Source organism: Colossoma macropomum, unplaced genomic scaffold, assembly GCF_904425465.1.
Source record: "Colossoma macropomum unplaced genomic scaffold, Colossoma_macropomum, whole genome shotgun sequence".
NCBI lineage: Eukaryota > Metazoa > Chordata > Actinopteri > Characiformes > Serrasalmidae > Colossoma > Colossoma macropomum.
The window spans coordinates 17420222-17442432 of NW_023494807.1; the positions used below are offsets into that span (position 1 = coordinate 17420222).

The following is a 22211-nucleotide window of genomic DNA, read 5'->3' on the forward strand; positions in this document are numbered from 1 at the left end:
TTTCTTCCGACAACAGTGATATGCCTTTTTATGTAACAACTTGCTCTTAATGACTGGAAGCTGATCATTTTGGCAGTGGGCTTTACACCATTCCAACCGACACTTGGCATTGCACGTAGTGATCTTGGACTGCAGCTGCCTGACTATGGAAATCCATTTTGTGAAGCTCCCAAAGCACAGTTCTTAAGATGATGTTGCTTCCAGTGGCTGTTTAGATCTTTTTATTGAGTGATGTAACAGAGCATATGTGATTTCTATGCTCTGCAGCCCCGCTCTGAAGGTTTGTGTGGTCTATCACTTCATGGCTGAGCTTTTATTGCTTCCATACGCTTCCATTACACAATAATAGCACTTAGAGCTGACCAGGGCAGATCTAGCAGGGCAAAAAGTTCACAACTCACTTGTGGCAGACGCATCCAATGGCAATGCCATGTAAAAGGTCACTGAGCTCTGCAGTATGACCCATTCTGCTGCCAACGTTTATGAAGTTTGCATGACTATATGCTTGATTTTATACACCTGTTTGCAATGGGTGTGGTTGAAACACTTGAACTCAATAATTAGAAGGGGTGTCCACATACTTTTGGCCGTACAGTGTATATTTTATCATTTATTCAGTAATGATTTGAACTTAAAGCTCATCATGTTCTGTTTATGAAATATTGATTTTTCTGTTAGCTTGCTGTAGCATTAGGTAATGTACATCAACATTTATACATTTAAATGAGACCTGTAGTTAGCTTGGGGCTCTCAAATGTAATGCTACAGCATGTGAGATACTGATGGGTGTTAATTTTTGCCCTCATCCAAAGTAACATCACTGATTGTAAGTATAGGTATAGCCAACAAAATTGTCATTTCGACAGATTGCAATACCCTAAAGGAAGTGTGGGGGATGATATAGCTTCTGTTGATTCACTGCCTCATAAATGGCAGCAGCAAAGAAAGAGTAATCAGGATTATTTGAATAATAGTTGGTAGGTTTATCTATAATAGAATATAAGATATACAGATGGGTAACAAATTAAAGTAAAAGTGTGAACAAATGAAGAAACGTTGTGAGTGCAGATAATTGCAGACAGCTTTGCTGCATTATAAACTTAAGCGATTAACATGCTGCCATGCTCTGTGGTATGTACTAAAATGCTGAACAGGCCAAGCTGATCTTGATGTGGATCAAGATGCCTAAAGGAAAAGATCTAAATGGTGGACACAAAGACTGCTCAACTGTCTAGAGTTTCAATAGGAACAGTGACATCTGCATATAGATCTATGGGAAAAAAACACGAGCAAATAGAGCTGGAAATGATTGTGAGGCTCTTTGCCTTAGTGTGAAATGTAAGGAAAAACAGAAAAGCAGCTGTTCCTCAGGTGACAGCAAGAACAATCCATCCACAGCTACATACAGAGAGATATTATAGTAGAGTTGCAGTGTATAAACCCTTCATTACGAAGACAAATGCACATTTGGGAGTTCACAGGTGTAAAAACCAAAGGCATTGATACAGAGATGTGGAAAAATATGATCTGGTCAGATTAATCATCATTCACCACATTCTCCACAAGTGGGAGAGTGCATGCGCAGTGTACACTAAGAGAACAGTGCAGGCTTCAGTGCTTGACCCCTATACAGAGAGGGTCTGGTGGCTTTGTTATGCTGTATGGGGCATTTTGCTGGCATGGTTTTGGCCAATTCATCCCATCAGATGGAAGGGCCACTGCAAATCATTACAAAGTTATTCTTTATCCTGTGATGAAACATAGGAGTGTTCTCTTGAAGCATGATAACGGTCTGATGTACTTACAGCGGTCTGATGAGTATGAAAATGATGCAACTCATACGCTACGGCCTTCACAATCACTAGGTCTCAGCCCAGTTGAACACTTATGGCAGAACTTGAGAGTGTACCAGTGTAGAGGTCCGAACAGGACTGTGATTTGGCCATCCTGCGAACAGATGGACAGTTTACTGAGGCCTAATTGATCACAGAGATGCTGATGGCCCTCATGTCACGGGTTGCCAAGATGACTCGGCACAGTCGGGCTTTCGCAGACACAGAGGTCGCTTTAGAACCAGAGAGAGCGAGAGAATGCAGAGGTGCATTAAGACTTAATGTTCTGTTTTCTTATCTTTATAAGCGATGTAGGGCTTTTCTAATTAACTTAGCTTGTTAATCCCTCAGTCATTTCCTTAATTAACATTTAATAAATTTTTTTCACCGTGCCTTACTCGATGCTTATCGGAAAGCGATTAAAGGCCTCTTGCTTGGGGAAACGTTGTTCTTACTACTGCTTGAACTTACCTCCCAGTGGCTGCTGTTCTGAATGTAAGTCTAGGCTGTTTGCCCGGTACAGTGTCGCGTCTGTGTAGCGGCACAGTTAGCAGCTTGTTTCGGCTGGCAGCCGAGACTTCCCCAGCTTCGCTGTTAATGTCTCCTCAGCGTTATTCTAATCCCCAGATACACTTAAGCACTGAAGTCAACATGTTTGGATCAATTATGGAGCCAGGGCCGGATCAGGTGGGCTCCATTAATGCAATAATGAGTGCGTGCCTATGATAATGATGGAATAATTGGTCATTTTCCCACAATGTACCCTCAGAGTTATGAGCTTAGAAAGACTGGGTGTATTTCATCATGTTAGCATAGTGACAACATTTATTTTCCTTATTCATTTCTTTGTATTCAATGGACTGAAACAAATTAAATCCAGTGCAAAAATCTGTTTATCATCCAACATTCATTGATCATATTGACTCTCTGTTTTCCTTTCACTGTTAAAGGAATAACCTGCTTTTTTCCTCATCTAATCTCTATCTGCCTCATCTACTGCATGCAGTCAGCTAAAACGGATGATAATTTGAATGTGTTTTGCTGTATTTAGTTAAAACTCAACTCAATTATAACAGCGAGCTAATGGGCAACAACTTCACATTTCAGCCTATAGCTTTAAAAAAACAACATCGAAAAAAGAAAGTTTCGACTTTGCTGATTTCTACTGAAAAGGATATTAAATCTGTTTTAGCCCACTGAACACAAGTGTCCATTTGTGTGTTTTGAGGGAATGAATTTTCTGCTCTTTTCTAAGTACAAGGAATTTATTGTCCACGACATTCAACCATACAGATGCGGCAGATAAGCATAAGGCTGCAAAATGGAGTATTCCATTACATTAGATTAGATGCTGTCTATTGGATTGAGCAAAGCACTCGGTCTCAGGGCTGTTGATAGCGGCCAATTAAGAACAAGTTTGTGAATGCTGCTTGGGTCATGGTGTCATTACCTTTGATTAGTCAGTATTGCGTAGCCGGCAATACCGCTCTCGTCCATGGGGCTACCCAGGCTAGCTCACCATACTCTACCAATAAAGCCCTTGGGCAAGACTTTACATTACATTCACCTACTTTACTTGTAACCGACCAAAACCAGTTTTAACAAGCCCTTGTCCACTTGGCAAAGTAATTGTTCACAAATTTTATGTAGGTTTTGTTCAGACTTCTCAAAAAATGTGGCTGCAAAATTCTAGCTAGTTTTTAGCTCAATGAAGATAACCTACCTAACATACTGTGAGTGACCACGTGTGTAACGTGGCCTTTACACTTTTCCAAGTGGTGAGCCAAAGCTGGCGAGGGAATGTAAGAAAAAACATTGAAAAAGTAATTCTGGATAAGAGCGTATCTCAAGTTCTTGTGTATAAACATATAGAAATATTAGTTCTTAAGTTCCAGAGTCAGAGGAGCTGTCCAGTGCTGAAAGTCACCATTCAAAAACGCACTTGGATCACACTCGTACTGTATTAACTCAGCATACATTCTAAAGTACAACTGCAGCACATAGTGCAGCCGCATTAGTGTCCATGTATTTTTTTAACTGTTCACTTATCGCCTTTTGTCACCTATACCGGCACAGTTTCAGCAGTGCCTGTAATTTAGGGTTTTTCATCTGAGCTGTCCGTGGTACCGAAAACACTTTTCTCTGCGCGTCCTCCGGTAAATTGGTAAATTACGAGCTGGAGTCATTTGGGGCGTTAGTGATTACACATTCAGAGCGCAGTGGCAGAGCTGTATTCTGCTGTAATTGCTTTAACCTTATAATCCTGCATCCTGCCATCCAGGGCCATCCTCTCCGCCTTTTCCCCACGGCCGCCCGGCTCTGACTCACACACACTCCTCACAGAGTGACTCTGATTATGCATCCAGGCCCCCAGCGAGCTCACTGAGACAGGGCAGGATCCGGCCGTGAAGTGACAGTTACACCAACAAATGGATGGAGGTAACAACAGCATTAATGACAACAATAGCAACAAAGAGAAGAAAGAAGAGAAGAGAACAAATGGCTAGTAAAAGGATTTAGTGCTACACTATATGGAGTTATGAATTAACTTAAGTTTGGGTGGAGGACTGGGTCTGAAACACCTCTACCTTCCAATCCAACACTCTAAAAATTCCCTTCTCTTTCTTCTGTTTCCTGTGATGAAGCTTTCACAATCCCCCACACCACCCTATATCCTATTTCCTCGGTCAGTACTACCACCAGGGCCAGAGTGGGGCTTGTTTTTGGGCCATGATGTAGACTAGCCACCCCAAACTGCATTTTTATCTTCTTCACTTCTTACTTTTATTTATTATTTCATGCTACACTGAGATAACCAAGGTGGCTAGCTATAAAAATGAAAACTGGAAAAAAACTTTTGTATTAAACATGACAAAATCATTAAGGCCAGCTTTTCTCACGGCCCACCTGCTCGGATATGTCCTCATCTGCCTTACGTAGCTTTTTCATTTTTGTATTCTCTGTACCTGCCACCTTGTTTTTTTTTCCTTCTTTTGCAGCTCTTGCTGCTCTAGTCCATCTTTACATGTGTCATGTATGAAAATTGATACATTGCTAATGCCAAAAAAGTCATGAACTCTGTAGAGCGCTGCCTGTTGTGTCAGCCATTACCATATTTACACCATCACACTGAACTTGATACGCTAATCTCTCAAGGCTGATGTTAGCATCTTATTCAAATTTTCCGTTCCACCTTAAATATTGCCACCATTACAGGTTAGCGCCCATGAGTTCTATATAGAACCATTTCATGCTGAAATGATTCTTTGCTTAGTGAAATGATTCTTCAGGTTGATGGAGTTCTATGTAAGTATTATGTGGCACTAAAAAGGATTCTGCCATTGTTACAAGCTTGACATCATAAAAATAGAAGAACCCTTTTTGGTGCTATATAGAACCATTTTTGAAAAGGTTCCATATGGAACCATATACAACACATTCTCCGTCAATCTGAAGAACGATTTTACCATGCAAACAACAATTTAAGCATGAAATGGTTCTATATAGAATTCATGGTTATAAATAGAACCATTCCCTTTACTAAAGAATCCACACAAAACCACTTTTTCAAAGATTTCATTGTAATTTGGAAATCTGTTCAAATTGTACAGGCCTGTTGGGTGGAATGAGCCCGAACGAAAAACTTAAAGAAGAAATGCTTTGAGAAAACTTTGAGAACTTGAAATAAATAACTATGCATAGATAATTCAAGGGATTTCAAAGAAATATCTTGCTCAAAAGTACTAATGGAAGCAATCAATGGTGGAGAAAAGCATTGCATGGGTCAGTTTGCTTGTATGCAATGTTAATTATTATGTACAATTAAATTTTTTGAAATCTAGTAAAATTATACTTTTTTTTAAAACTTATGTTTCTCTCCAAATTAGTCATGGCCAATTCCACTTATTAGCTAGGTCTTCCCATATGACAAGACGCTACCAACCCGGGAGAATGAAGGCTAGTACATGTTTTCTCTGAGACGTGAAGCGCCACTGTGGCTAAAAGAAACTGCCTCTGATGCAGCATCACTGGACAGCTCAACACGTTTGGAGGAGAGTGCTAAATGCCAATTCTTTTACGTCTGCTAACCCCTGCATTGACGAGCATTGTGCTGAGTGATGAGGGAAGAGGGATGGCCATCCTACCAACCCAGAGAGAATGAGGCCAATTATGCTGTCTCCTGGCTGTGGATAACTGTGGAATCAGCTGGAATTTAACTTGCATATCTCTGTATAGGACTTTCAAAACAATTTTAACAAAGTGTTTTACCCATGTTGAAAACCACATAACACAAACAGATAAAACAAAGTTATTTGGCTACTATATTAGAATATAAAGTGCTTTCTAAGCTAATCACAACCAGATTAGAACAACTGCCATGCTTTAGTGCTACTTAAAGCCTTCTGAAAATGCTAAGTCATCTGCAATGTACCTTTATTGTCATACAGAATTTGCCAGTGTCATCAGGACTCCACTGATGATGAAGCTTAGCTCTAATTAAGTCAGGAAATTTCGATGTTAAAGGTCAGGCTCCATCAGCTTGCCCTCAGGGATAGTTTGAACGGTCAGGTCTTGTAGACCAAAGGGCAGTTTCACTTCCTGCTGCAGTGACGCTCATACTAAGTGATGTTAGACTTGTGTGAGACGGATCTACTATACACAGTGTATGTTTCTATAAAGTAACTTGGTCACACTTTATTTGGATGGTTCCCTATAGATGATCTACAGATACATATGTTATTAACAAACTTTCCGGTGATGGTTCATTAACATTAAGATTAAGGTTAGGTATAGAAGGAGGTGTAGGTTTTGCCTTGAGGTTAGGGTTAGGGCTAGTTTAAGGGGTAAGGGTTAGATTTAATAGAACCTTTCACACACAACTTCAAGTTCTGCTGCATTTGACAGATATTTAGTTAAATGTTAGTTAAAGATAAACTGAGCATCTATCATCCAAATAAAGTGTTACCATCAGAGGACCAAAAACAAATGAATCCTGTACAATTTTGTATTAAATGTTGTCTAAGATATCACAAAATTGCATGGCACATGCACAACATAACATAAAGCCAAGTAGGTCATGTGATAAAAGTAGCCTAACGTTTACATCACAACAGTGGGTTAGCTAGTTTAATACTATACTAGAATTACAGTTCCTTTATTTGAAATAGTCCTTGTTAGGCCTTGAATGTTGAAACTTGGTCAAAAGATGAGACAAAACCCACTTAATTCAAATGAATTTCTGCTAGCAGCTCTATGGGACTTCTAATGTTATCATAGTGCTATAATTAACACGAGTGCACATGAATATTCTTTGGCCATTATAGATTAAACATGGGCATTTGAAGCTTGTTAAAGATATTAACAAGTATTTTACCTTGTAGCAATTTTACCATGACCTTGTTTCCATTTCTAACAACTGACTTAAACCTGTTTAGACTACAGCTCGTATTCACAGTCAGTGATGTATCGAGGACTTCCAGAGAGCCTAGAGTCAGAGCCAGCTGAAGTGGAGCCTGGCCGCTTCTCATTTCTCCCATTATATCAAAACCCTATCTCTGCAAAACCCTAGAGGTCACTTGCAAGTAAGTCCTCAATAAATGGGGGCGAGTGGAGCAAAATGGCTAAAAATGACAAATTAATCAGGTTTCTAACCATTTATGAGGGAATGTCCTTTAATTTTAGAAAGAGGAGGGATGTTTTCCATTTAGAAATCAAAGAAAACATTGGTATCTTTTCATTTTTCTACACATAAAACAGATTTTGGGCAGTAGGATGCTAGCATTTGTTGATTCCTTTCTCACTAGGAATTCTTTGCTAGAGTAACACAAAATTGGTCCCATCCATTGTAAATCAAAACATCTGGTTGTTTCCACTGCCAGCTCCTAATTATGTTGCTAGTTCAACTAATATGTAAGGCCTTCAGTCCTAACCAATGGGAGAGCTCACATGGCTGTATCTACTTGCATACCACAGAGAAAAAACTCCCAATTGGACAAATTTCTGTTGTGCAATTCAATAATTTAACCCTTGTTTTCAATCAAAACTTAACAATAAAAAATAAGAGTAATATTACAATGTGTGCCCATTTAAATAGAATGAGCTTGATGGTTATATTGAACGAAATTGAACTAAAAACAACTTGTATTGTTTAGTTCCCAGAAATTTATTAGACTTTTTGTGAAGGCCTAGAAGGCCCTGAAAGCTCCCCATTGGTATCATGCCATCCTCTGCCAACAGTCCACAGACCAAAGTCCTGAGTATTAGTTGATGTGACAGCTTGGTTTATGCACAGTATTCTCTTATGCTCTGTGACGGTATAATGTGTGTTTATAATACTCTGCCCATAAAGTCATTTGTTTTGCTTGTTGTCAATGTTTAAGCAAAGCAATTTGTTTAGTATGCGTGTGGTGCGTTCTGAGTCAGAGGCGAAACCGAAGCCTGATTACCTTCTCGGTAGACTCATCAGCTCCCTCCTGAACTGCTTACATTATTTTCAGTAATTGAGCCACCCTCTGAGAAACAGTTTGCAAACACAACGATTGTTTGGATGAACGTGTGTTTGTGGAGAGATTGCTGACATATGCAGCGCTAAAGCAGGCGGTGTGTTTCTCTTGAAACGGTTAGGTGTGAATAAATGTAGAGCGCCTGTCGCTGATTGATGGGCCGTATCGGGTGGTGACAAATGTCCTGTGTCTGATGGACATTTGATGTGGAGCTGTCCGATTAATCAAAACTAATCAGCCTGTGTTTCCCGAGTTTCAGTCAGGAATCCAATACCTGAAGGAACTTGAATGCATTGTGCTGAATAATTCATTTTGATTTATATAGCTTTCTTAACAAAGAAGCTTCACACAGATCTGGCTCTGAAGTAAATGCACAGCATCCCTATTCTTTTATGTTGATCTTAGTCATATTTACACTTTATATGAAATGATTTACTACAGCAGGTGAGGAAAATGGTAGCTGTAATGAGTAAAAAGTAGGTGAATATGTGTGAGTCATTTTATTAGTGGCATCCCTCCAGAAATATGTAATTCACTTTTAATGAGGGTAGTTCCTCAGCTGGAGTCAAGTAATCAGTATGGTAATTAACAGTTATCCAATAAGATGATACACACCCTGTACCCAATATATATACCAAATACCTGGCTAGTCAGTATGTTACATCATATGTTAAATCAGCTGTGCTGGAAATGAAACAAATCAATGCAATGAATTGGGGCTGGCGAGAAGAAACCTGCAATACCCCACAGGGAAATCTTTGTTCTTCAAACAAGCTCATAAAATAATGTTTAAAAAAAACAAGCTGTGTTGTTACTTTTTATAGTTAAATGGTGTTTTTAGTGGTAAAAACACAGTACTCTGTGTGTGTGTGTGTGTGTGTGTGTGTGTGTGTGTGTGTGTGTGTGTGTATATACACATATAGATAGATAGATAGATAGATAGATACACACACATCCACACATATAGTTCCATATAGCACCAAAACAAAGTAGAACCCTCTTTGGTGCTATATAGAACCATTTCATAAGTTTTTTGAAGAAGCATATACAACAGGTTTTCCAGAACTGATAACAACCATAAAACCATGTAAAGAACCATTTAAACATTCACAATTCAAAACTTTAAGTTGTTCTTGTTATATATATATTGCCATTGCGTTTACTAAAGAACCTTTAAAGAACCTCTTTGTTTAAGAGTGTAGAAATGATCTACTATTTGAAGTAATTTAAAGTGTAACCATAAATACTGGACTTCCTCCGAAGAACTTTGGAAATGGTTGAGCCAGAGGAGCCCAAATTCTTTATCTTGAGGGCTAAAATGCAATGTATATAGTAAGTAATGTAAAGGTAGGCAGGCAGGTTTACAATTGAGTGTTAAAATGTGTTTAGTAACATCACAATTTACAAGGGTAATCAGAATTGTATATATAGTTATATAGAATATTAAAAATATTTGTTCTGTCATTGAACAAGGGGGTGGGATTTGGGTAACTTTCTGGTGGGCCAAATCAAAGGTCCTCATGGGCCAGTTCAAGCCCGCAGGCCACATTTTGGCAGTTTACACACAAGTTAACACACTCAGACACATCACAATGTACTGTTTATTTGGTTATTTGTAATTTAATAAATAAAACCTACCTCCTTGCTGCCCAGACCGATAGAATTACATATCTTATCAGATGACTAAGACTTTGCACAGTACTGTCCATCTTCAGAAGTTGAGTTACAGTGGCATGTTTTGCTTGCCTTTGTCCTGCCTGCTCTTTTGGTTCTTTATGCACATTGTAATGCACTGGAGAGGAAAAAGCTTTGTCATGGAAAGCACAGTCAGGAGAGAGAAAAGCACAGGGCCCTCTGGGTAAACTTCACTAGACTTGCCTGAGGCTCGATTAGCCATTCGTCTGCTGCAGAACAGTTATGTTTCCATTGCTTAAACTCACAAGAGCTCTGTTGTTCATACAGTAGAGAAAAAGTAAGGAGAAGAAGGAGTGATGAGGGAAAGGTGCTGGTCAAAGTAGCACTGAACCTTTTTGTTCCCGTTTCTGTGGAGAAAGCAGAAGATAAAAAAAGAATATTTTATCTTTACTGTCGCATTCTATTGAGATAAATTCCTTACCTTTGAAAGGGCAGGCTTTTTCTAAAAGATCTTTGAATCAAGAAAGCTTATTAGAAGCAACAATGTCAATAAATCTAGACATTTCACATGAACAGCAAAGCCAGAAGTGTGGAATTAACCTATAAAGGGGCATTATTGCCTGAAACTAGAGTTTGATATGTTACTTGTTGTGTTTTGCAGTATTTTAGTTCAGCCTTGGTTGGACAGAATTCACGATTTTTCATATAACCTTTGGGAATCCTTGTGGTGTTAGCCAATCCTGACTGCTAGCCTAGCCACTCATCTACCGGCTCATAGATACAACTAAGCTAGCATTAGTGTAACTCTTACCTCAGGCATTGAACACAATTATAAAGAAAACAGAGATTCAATCATTTTTCAGCACAAAATGGACACCAGAGGCAAGTTTTAACCCTCTCAGCCACAGAAAGGTGTGGTATCTAGATAGCCAGATTAGCTACCTTGTTAACTTCAGCTTTTAGCTTGTTGTCCTACTCATCTATCATTTGAATAACACCTAGTTTCTCCATTGTAATAATGATTTGAAGATGGTTGCTACAGTTATGGTGGCACAGTGAGTAGCACTGTCACCTCACAGCAAGTAGGGGTTCGATTCCCCGGCTGGGCAACCAGGTCCTTCCTGTGTGGAGTTTGCATATTCTCCTTGTGTCTGCCCCCAAAAATCCACCCCAGATCACTTGTAGTTTTTAAACATTCCTCCCACCTTCAATACACATCATCTATAGTCTAGTCTTTGCACTAGAAAAACTCAACACAATACTGTGGCACCACTGTTGCATGTAAGCATGTTTAAAACAGATGTAGCGAAGGTTCAGTTTTTCATTTTGCCCAGGGTGTCCCTGTAATGTTAATTTCATATGATGTGCAGTTAATGTGGACTTAATCGAATAGCCTACTGGAAGGGTTAATTTACCTCTGGCATACCATTTAAACACAAATACGCCTCAAAGAATCAGGTCAACCCTTAGATGTTCAGAGATATTAATGTGGATTAGTTACACAACATTCTTGCATTGTGTCAGATTTACAGGCTTTATTGTGTTTTAATGCTCTGTGATTTCAGTGTAATAGCTAGTCTTCAGTGTTATGTGTATAAACCAATTCCAAAAATCAGAAAGCATGTGAAGTATAGATAAAAACAAAAAGCAATGATTTATAAATTTAGACATTGACCTGTGTTAGAATGAAAACAGCGCAAAGACAAAATATGTAATGTTTTACCTTATCAACATAATTGTTTTTTTGTAAACATACACTCATTCTGAAACTGCTACCTTCAACACGTTCCAAAGAAGTTAAGACAGGTTCAGTTTAAGACCAGAAACATTGTGAAATGTTCCATAAATGCTCTTAACAGGTGATGCAGTCATGTTTGGTTATAAAAGGAGCATACAGGAAAGGCCTAGTCCTTTATAGGCGAGGAAGGGTCAAGGCTTGGCACTTGCTGATGCCAAAAATGCATCAGCAAGAAATCCAACGGTTTAAAAATAACATTCCTCAAAGAGCAATTGCAAGGATTTTAGGTATTTCGCCCTCTACAGCGCATAATATCATCAAGAGATTCAGAGAATTTGGCAAAATCTTTGTGCAAGGATGAAAACCACAACTGAATGCTTGGCATCTTCGACCTCTGAGACCGCACAGCATTAAAAACCGACATGTTTCTGTGGTGGATACCACCACCACACGAACTCTGGAATTCTTTGACAAAAAGTTCTCAATGAACATAAACCTTTCAGATTGTTTTGGGAAATACTGGACTTAATGTTCTGTGGACCATACAAGAAAAGAACCATCCAGATTGTTACCAGTGTAAAGTTTAAAAGCCAGGCTCTGTCATGGTCTGGGGGGGTATTGTGGTTAACTTGCACATCTGTGAAGGCACCAATAACACTGAACACATTTTGGAGCAACATATGCTGCCTTCTAGATGATGTCTTTTTCAGGGACGTCCGTGGTTATTTGAACATGACAACACCAAACCACATTCTGTATGTGTTACAACAGCGCAGCTGTGTTATCAGAGAATGCGGGTTCTAGATTGCCCTGCCTGCAGTCCAGAGCTGTCTATCTTTAAAAACATTTGGAAAACGCAACACTGAATGCCCCATATGGCTACACAGCTAAAACTTGTATAACAAAAGAATGGCAAAATATTCTGCTTTCAAACTGGATCATTTGTGTCTTCACTCCACAAATGATTATTAGGTGTTGTTAAGAGGAAGGATGATGTAACAAAGTGGTAAACATGCTCGTGTCCCAACTTTTTTGGAATGTGTTACAGGCATCAAATTTGGAACGATTGTATATTTATGAAAAACAACCTTCATAAGCTAAACATAAAACATTGTTGTTTTCAATTTAGTACAGGTCAAACAGAATTTACTAATCATTGTTTTTAATAGCATTTCACATACTATCCAAACCTTTTTGGAATCGTTTTTGTATTTTAATCATGAAATAAAATCAATCAATACATTTGATTTACACTACAGAATTGCCTATATATATTTAAATATTTACATAAAGAATTACATTTAATTATGTGAAGAGTTACATTTCCATTCAGTTTACATTGACTATTGACATTGACAATACATTTTTGTCAAATTCAGATCATAATAAATATCTCCTCTTTTGCTTACAAACAAAAATATGGAATGTATCGAAAGTTTAGAATCTGTACTTTCAACAGGAATTGTTTGTTTCAATGAGCAGCGAGGGAGAAATAATTAAGCATAATATACAAAGAGGCATTTCAGTGTGCATATGTCAAGAAGGACCTAGGAGGTTACCCCCCCTGGCTGGACTCCCACTCACTGATCATTGTGTTCCCTCATAGATCTTCCACATGACGTATGACCTGGCGAGTGCTGTGATGCGGATCTTTAACCTGATCGCCATGATGCTGCTGCTGTGCCACTGGGATGGCTGCCTGCAGTTCCTGGTGCCCATGCTGCAGGATTTCCCCTCCGACTGCTGGGTCTCCCTCAATAAGATGGTGGTAAGCAGATGAGAAGAACCGAATGCATTTTTTTTCTTTTCTCTCTTTCCTGTCTTGCATCTTCCATCTAATCCTTTCTTTTGGTGACAGTTCAGCCACAAAATTACTCAATTTTCTCCTTACTCCAAACGTATTCAATGTAATTGGTGTCCATGTCATCTATAAAAATAGTTATCTATAAAAAAACAGGCCTTGTGATGGCTGTTGCTGCTTATAGCTATGAATATATAGTGGGTCCAAAAGTGTGAGACCACACTGAAAATGTAGGATTTTTTTCATTTCAACTTGGAAATTCGTTTTAACTTGAAACAAAGTAAAATGAAGACATGTTTAAGATTCTGCACAATTTTTTTGTACAAAAAGGTCAGATTTTTTCTTCAGTCTTATCTCTTCCAGTGAAGTTCATGTTCAGACAACTTTCAGGAGAATTTGATCTACTCATCAGAGGCTTTTGCACGAACTTGTGGAGTCCATGCCAGCTTGAGTGCACACTGTCTTTAAAGCAAAAGAAGTACACATAAAATACTGAGAAATTCTGAAATTCATGTTAAAATTTCAGCTACTGCTGCTCATTCAAATTGCTATGTTGATAATAGTTAATAGAATTTGTCATTGTAATTGTAATTAACTTAGAAAGGAATTTTGCCTGAATTATCACTTTAAGGAGTTCCAAACTTATCAGACTCTAGAGTTTGAATCCATCAAACCATCTCCTTATAATTCATTTCTCTTTTGTCTACATGTCTGCAGAGAACTGGAGCTTGGCACAATAGTCCGTATTCTTTTTCAGTGCATATTATGAATCTTTTTCATTGAATTCTGTCATGCAGCATGAACGTGGCTCAGTAACAATGGCTTGAAATATCCTGGGACAAGAGTAGCATTGCCAATCTGGCCCAGCATGCATTAATACAGTACAATAAAGCTCCCTGCTATGCTAATTCTAAATAGACAGATCGGTTCACCAGCAGAGCCACAAAGCAGGAGTGGCATAATTGAATTGAATTAAATAAGGTTTATTCAGCTGCCGTGGCATGGATACACAACTTAATGCTTCCAGAAGCATGGAAGATGGCTCATTGGGGGTAATTGCTGGAATTGCATGTGGCCTGCCATGCCTCGTATCGTTTACATAATGTAATTTGCTTATGTGACATGCATTTCAATTAGCATAACTGATAACTGCTGTACCTTACTTATTGAGGATGCTGGAGCATGGGCTGCAGCAGGCAGAGGAAGTTGTATACTTTTATAGCAGAAATGAGAAAAAAAGATTGAATCTACACCACTGTTCAGTTTGGAATCACCATTCAGAAGTTTTTTAACAATGTAGTCTAAGCATAAGATGCTTTGCCCAAATGTGAACAGAGCATCTGATATCTTTTGTATGCTAAGATAGCCAGAACTTTTTCATCACACTTCCATGCAGCAATTTTTTTCTGTCAGATAGGAAGCAAACTTCATGAGCAGTTATCAGCTCTGCATGCCACAACTGAGCCTTTCGGAGCAAGATATAGTCACATGATTAAAAAAAAATTTCTGAAGTTCATGACATCATGTCTTTTAATGTTATTCAAGAGTTTGGTTTTTGTTTGGTTAGTTTGCATGTCAATGTAACAACCCTTTCCTGTCAAAGTAGGTGGTTCCTGGCTCTGCTGAGAAATGAAATGCACCAGATTCTGATGATAGGCAGAAGTGTAGCTTGCGAGACTGTCAACAATATAAACTCAATTTGGTTGTGGTAGTGCTGTCGCCTCACAGCAAGAAGGGCCTGGGTTTGAGTAACCAGGGGTCTTTTCTGTGTGGTGTTTGCATGTTCTGCCGGTTTTCTCCGTAAATGTATATGTCTGTGTGTCTGCCCTGTGATGGACTGGCAGCCTGTCCAGGGTGTTTCCTGACTTCCGCCAAATGACAGCTGGGATAGGCTTCAGCTCCCCCCGCGACCCAGAAGGATAAGCGGCTAAGACATTGTGTGTGTGTGTTCCTTGAAAACCTGCAAGATACGTATTTTAAACTGGCCACTTAACATTACGTAGCAACGTACAAGGTTGCTGCAGTTTCTCATTAGGTTTAATGAGATTTTTACCAGTGTTCGGTAAAGCTTAGCTTGCAAGAGTTGCTATGATAGAATGCGTTTGTGAGCAGAGCATGGATATTTCAATTGTGTTGATGGAATCCAAGTACTGTGGAAAACTCTCAAAGCCACTTTATTTCATTTTCAATCAAAATAGCCATTTAATGCAAATTGTTCAGTTTTCAGTGTCAGGAAAAAAACAGAAAACACATATTTACCAGCACATTACACAAAAAATCCTCAATAACTAAACATAATATCACATTTTTCAGTATTTACTGTGCCCACTCTTCACCTTTATTACAGCTTCCATTCTTTTCAGGATACTTACTTTCAGTTTTTTAAGGAAATCTGCAGTGATATTTTTCCACACCTCCAAAGTTCAGTCTTAGAAGTTGGTCGCGTTTTCTGCCCCTCATGATTCAAGTAATCCCAACACTTTCAGTAATGTCTTTCTCAGTAAGGGCTTCTTGACAGCTACACATTCTTTCAGACTCATAGTGTTGAGTTGTCTTCTCACAGTGGGAGGATGGACAGAAACACCTGTGGACTGAATCAAGAGTGGAGCTTGATTTTCTCCTCTCTCTCAAAGATGAAAGCTTTAAGTACTGTTTATGTGATGGTGAAGTTCTGGTGGTCTACCAGGTCTTGCATGGTTGATGGGAGTTTTATTTTCTTTAAATCTTTTGACATTTTTTGAAGTTTTGGAAACTACTGTTTTTCTTTTCACTTATTTTCCTTTGACTTTCTTCTTCCTTATGTGAGTGTCAAATCTTATATATAACCTCCTCAGAAACATCTCCTGAAAAACAATGAACTAGAACATAGTGGCTGTTTTGGACTGGAAATAAATCAGATTTAAGTGAAGATTTCAAGAGAAAATATTGTAACTTCAGTGCAGAATAAGACACAGGAAACCTTGTGCTGCTGAAGGGGCCGAGTCAGCAGCCATAGACATACTGCCATATACTCTCCTGACAGGAGACACCAACACTGCACCAACTACCCCACAGCCCAGCACAGAATAACACAAACAAACATGCACATGTGTTAAGCTAACAACAACAACTTATTTACAATAAAAATCTCTCCTTCCACAAGTGCGGTGCTTCCCTGTACATGGCCTCTCTGCGTGGCCACAGCAGTGCGGCCAGTAGTGGGACGCTATGATATGCTTTTCTTCTTTGTTTTTCATTCTTTTCGTTTAATCTCCTCACATTTTTTCCTCTGATATTTATGGCTATGATGAGTGGAGTGATGAACAGGGGAAAATGTGTAAATGTATGTGTGTGTGTGTGTGGTGTAACATGTGGTGGTGTTTGGCATGGGGGTGAAGAGAGGCAGAGTGATGACAGCAGAGATAAAAGAGTCTGTGTACTTGTGTCTATCTATCTGTGTGTGTGTGTTTATGTGTATGTGTGAGTATGTGTGTGTGTGTATGTGTGTGTGTGGTGGGGGTGTGGACGTGCCAGAGCAGCTGCTCTTTTTATTCATCCTTCTAACACACATGAAAGAACTTCTTTATCGGCCCAGGACAGCACACACACACACACACACACACACACACACACACACACACACACACATGCACACACACACCAACCCCTCTGATTTCCACTCATGTTTCAGTGATGACTGATATCTGTCTGTCTATGTAACTGTAAATATTTCTGCATCATTTTATCAAATTGAACTCATTCAGTTTTTATAACTCACAGGTTGTAGAAAGTGCTTCCTTTGAAGGCGTCATTTTTAAAATACTTTTGAGGGAAAAAAAACACTGATTTGAAAATGTTGTTCATCTAAATACAGAAGAATTTACAGTCTGAAGTGCATACAGTGAAGCCTGATGTACAGTTGTATATGTACAGTTATGTACATATACTGTATATGTACAGTTTTACTAGTATAAATTATAAAACTAAATTTAGTCACTAAAGCTAGTTGGGTAAGACTTCATAATAATAGGTCCTAATCATCATCAACTTAATAATTATCAAAGAGTTTGTAGATGACTGTTAATAATTATATAACAGTTGTGCATATGAATTAATAATTGGCACCATTTGAATTATGAACTGTTTACATAGTAGTAGGCAGATAATCAATCATTACTTTGAATGGTAGAAATCATCATTTGAAAATTAGATTTTATTGTCAAATCATTTATTACAGTTTGTTAACAATGATTTATTTATTTCGTTGCCCAAACGACCTCATACTTTAGACGATCCAGTGACATTGGGAGAAAAAATATAAATAGAACTAAACGTATCCAGCTTGGAACCATTTAGTGCCGATTTTTGGAAATCCCATTCATTTTTGCCATATGGCAATCTGGCTTAGAACTGGAGTTTCACCGAATACAGAGAGACGACTTCAGAGGCGTATTGCCCAATAGGTCTATCGCCCTGCTCCACTGTTCCTCCTGACTGTAGCAGCTGAGATGAGCTGTGCTAGTCACTAGTACAGGCTTCTACTTTGATAGCCATGGTGAGCAAAAATCAGAGACAATCACAGTCTTCAACCACTCCTCTAGACTGTTTACTGTTAGTGCTGTACAAGGTAGGACTCTGGTGTTAAATACAAGGTCAGCAGTTTAAAATGTTATTTTTTTCTTGTTGACTGTAGAAGCTATAATAAAGTTGGCTAGCTGGCTAGCTGTTGGTGGTCATCCTCACTATAATGATGTCTTTGGGGCGTAATGCATCGTAGCTATGCCACTGGCATAGTTTTGGCAATTATGTCACCTATAATACATTGCTGCTGTCAGAGCAAACTTTACTTTACTTTTAATGTAAGTCAATGGAACCAGACTTTTTTCCAATTTTGGGCCATTTCTTTGGGTCCATTCATCATGAAATTTACACACAACATAAAGGGCAACAGGCATTTTCAAATCATGTCAAAAGGTGAAAAACAACAAAAATGGAGATACAAGGTTTTGTTCCAAAAGCAGCGATATGATATTATAGATATCAGATATCATAAAACAGTAAAGTATTCCTGTTTGCCTTGTTTAAGGAAATCAATTTGTTTGAACTCATCTTTATTTAATTTGACTTTAACAAGACAAGCAATCCAAAAGTCATAAAAAGTCATCAGATTATGTTACTTTAAAATAGTAATCCTTTAGATTAGATTACGTATTACATTTTTTTTAACATGTTATCAAGAATCTGTACTGGAATACATTTTTAAAGTAATCCTCCCAGCCCTGATCCTAGCAGTTTGATCTTTCACACACACACAGCAAGAATGAACTGAAGGTATTCGAGGCCTGTATGGTCCCTAACTGGATCTACAGGGAGCTCAATCTGCAAACTTGAATTCACACCAAGCTACTCATATGATGTATCAATGAAGGTTAAATTAGGGGATATGAGCGAGATTATCTGTGATACACTTTTCTAGAACTTTAAGAAATCCAAGTAAGCCCCTCTCCTTAAATATAATTCCAGCAGGTTCTTCATGAGATCAGGTTGGGTAATGCTACAGTCTCTCATGGGGTCATGAACCCTCCAGAGATCAGACAGAGAGAAAGAAGGAGAGAGAGAAACATCAGAGGAAGAGTTCAGAGAGAGAGGTTGGGTTCACAGACTAGGCTTGAACCAGTTAATGATTGATGTATTGGGAATAGCCATCATATTGGACTATTTTAATTTAAATGATCCTGAAAACATGCTTTCTGTGGCTTTAATGGGAACCAAAGTAAACCATATCTGTCTCATAACCTGTGTTTTCTTTTATTTTGTTGTCCTGTAGCAACTCTAATCTGTTGTCTGTCTTTGCAACAGGGCAACAAAACATTCTATAGCAGCTCAAGGCAGCACATTTTTATGGATGATGGGATAAGTGCTGTAGTGCTATAGCCTGTCATGCGTGAAATATATTTTCCTCAGAAAATGCAAACACAAGCAATGATTTCCAAGATGAGGTTGCATCAAGGATGTTAAATAGTGCCTATATTTATCATTTTGAGATTGCTGTAAGAATATTATAAGAACATATCCTTTTTTACACAGATTTCTAGAAGTGTTTCAGTGAAATGATCTCACTGTATTGGCAGATCGTTTTGCTTGTTTTAAGGAATATACAGTGGTGCTTAAAGGTTTGTGAACCCTTCAGGATTTTCTATATTTCTGCAAAAATTTGACCTAAAACATCATCAGATTTTCACACAAGTCCTAGTAGAAGATAAAAAGAACCAAATTAAACAACAATGAGACAAAAATATTAGACTTGGTAATTTATTTATTGAGGAAAATGATCCAATATTACATATCTTTGAGTGACAAAAGTATGTGAACCTTTGCTTTCAGTATCTGGTGTGACCCTCTTGTGGAGCAGTAACTGTAATGAAACGTTTCCGGTAATTGTTGATTAGTCCTGCAGATCTGCTTGGTGGAAGTTTAGCCCATTCATCCATACAAAATGACTTCAACTCTGTTATGTTGGTTTCCTACCATTAACTGCTTGCTTCAGGTCCTTCCACAACCTTTCTGTAGGATTAATCTCAGAACTTTGACTTGGCCATTCCAAAACATTAACTTGATTCTTCTTCAACCATTCTTTGAAAGAAACAACCTGTTTGCTTAGGGTCATTGTCTTGTTGCATGACCCATGTATTTTCCTTTAAAATTTGCTGGTATAATTCAGATTTCATTGTTCCATCAATGATGGCAAGCCATCCTGGTCCAGATGCAGCACAAGAGGCCCAAACCATGATACTACCACCACCATGTTTCACAGATGGGATAAAGTTTTTATGCTGGAATGCAGACTGTGATAGATCCCTGTTCTTTAAATAAAACAGGGTGGGCACTCACACCTGATTGCCACCCCATTAATTGAAAACACCTGACTCTAATTTCACCTTCAAATTATCTGCTAATCCTACAGGTTCACATACTTTTGGCCCTCACAGATATGTAATATTGGATCATTTTCCTCAATAAATAAATGACCAAGTCTAAAATTTTTGTCTCATTTGTTTAATTTGGTTCTTTTTACTTTTAGGACTGTAAAAATTCTGATGAAGTTTTAGGTCAAATTTATGCAGAAAATTCTAAAGGGTTTGCAAACTTTCAAGCAGCACTGTACTTGAAACAAGCAAAAGTATCTGCCATTATAGCGAGATAATCTGCTACATTCACAGAGAAAGTGGTGGTACAGAAAGTTGGAATAGAGTGTGTGTGTGTGTGTGTGCCTTTAGAGAGCTCCATATGCTGAGAATTTGACAAATCATAACATTAGTCTGTACGTACAGCGGCAGACCGTCCATCTTTAAATGTATTAGAATGCCAGAACTTGTTGGAGTCTCACACAGAGAGACCAATCTGTCTAACACACACACACATAAAGTGAGGGGAAACAAGTAATCAGACATTTTTGTTATTGTTTTTAATTAATTTCCAGAGAATATACCCATATAATACACATATATGTCTTTCGACTTTGTACTAAATTAAATCTGAACAAAAAAGTATGTATGTAAGTACAAAGGTATTTTTTAAAATCAAAATTGATAGGGGATAAAATATTCAAGGCTATATAACATCAAATGAAGGTCTAAACATTAACGCTACCAAACAAATGTGCAAATAGCGCCAGGTATCATTATAAAAGGTGCTGCCATTGGTTGGGAAGATTTCATGCAACAAGTAGCAGTCATGTTGAAGGTGTAGGGGCTTCCTAAAGTTCTTACGGACAACATTATTTAACACTCAAAGAAGCTACAGATCCATAGCAAAGACTTCAAACATTCCTGTCTGTACAGTTGTTTCAACAATATGCAAGCGAAAATGTCATGGAACCATGACTAATTGTCCCTATACAGGTGCACCACGCAAGATTTCACAACACACTCTCAGACTAATGATAAAGAAGGTAAGAGAGAAGCCAGCAGTCACTCGAAAAGAAAAAAAAGATTTGCAGGACAATCTGAAAGCAGCAGGAATAACAATTAACCAGGGAACAATAAGCAATGAACTGCACTGCAACCATCTCTGTTCCTACACTGCATTCAAATCTCCTCTGCTTAAAAGAAGCACAGAGATGCGTGTCTAGATGCACACAAGCATTTAGGCAACTCAGATCATTGTTCTTTTGGAACAATGCACTCTGGTCAAATGAAACAAAACATAACTCTGCTCATCATGTTTGAAGAAAAAAACAGCTGTTTGTATGATCTCAATGACACCATAAGAACAGTGAAGTACGGCGGTGGGAGCATCGTGACATTGGGCTGCTTCTCTTTAAACGGTACTCAGGCATTACACGTCATTGAAGGAAACTTGAATGAAAAGATGTACCGGAACATATTAGAGAAGAAATTCAGTTTCTCGGCCAAGAAACTGAATCTAGAGATAAGACGTTTCAACGGTACAACAATCCTAAGCATACAGCCACAATTACTCAAGACTTGTTCCTGAAGAAGAAGGTGAGAGTGCTTGCATGGCCTAGCCAATCTCCTGACCAGAATCCCATTGAAAATTTATGGATGATTTTCAAATTGCAAGTATATCAGAGAGGCTTTTGTAATCTTGGGGAAGTGGTTGGCCAAGAGGAATGGGCCAAAACTGAGCCTTAGTGATGCAAAAAGCGAATTACTTCTTACTGTAGATGTCTCAAATCTGTAATGGCCAGCAACCAGTGGCGT

General features: G+C 38.4%; 1 protein-coding gene across 1 annotated transcript in view; it reads left to right on the plus strand.

Moving 5' to 3' along the window:
- LOC118797005 (potassium/sodium hyperpolarization-activated cyclic nucleotide-gated channel 2-like) overlaps window positions 1-22211 on the plus strand; it is a 79809-nt gene that overhangs the window by 6439 nt on the left and 51159 nt on the right. The window contains exon 3 of the mRNA XM_036556207.1: window positions 13315-13476. Coding sequence (XP_036412100.1) covers window positions 13315-13476 — 162 coding nt within the window. The remainder of the gene's footprint in view (window positions 1-13314; window positions 13477-22211) is intronic.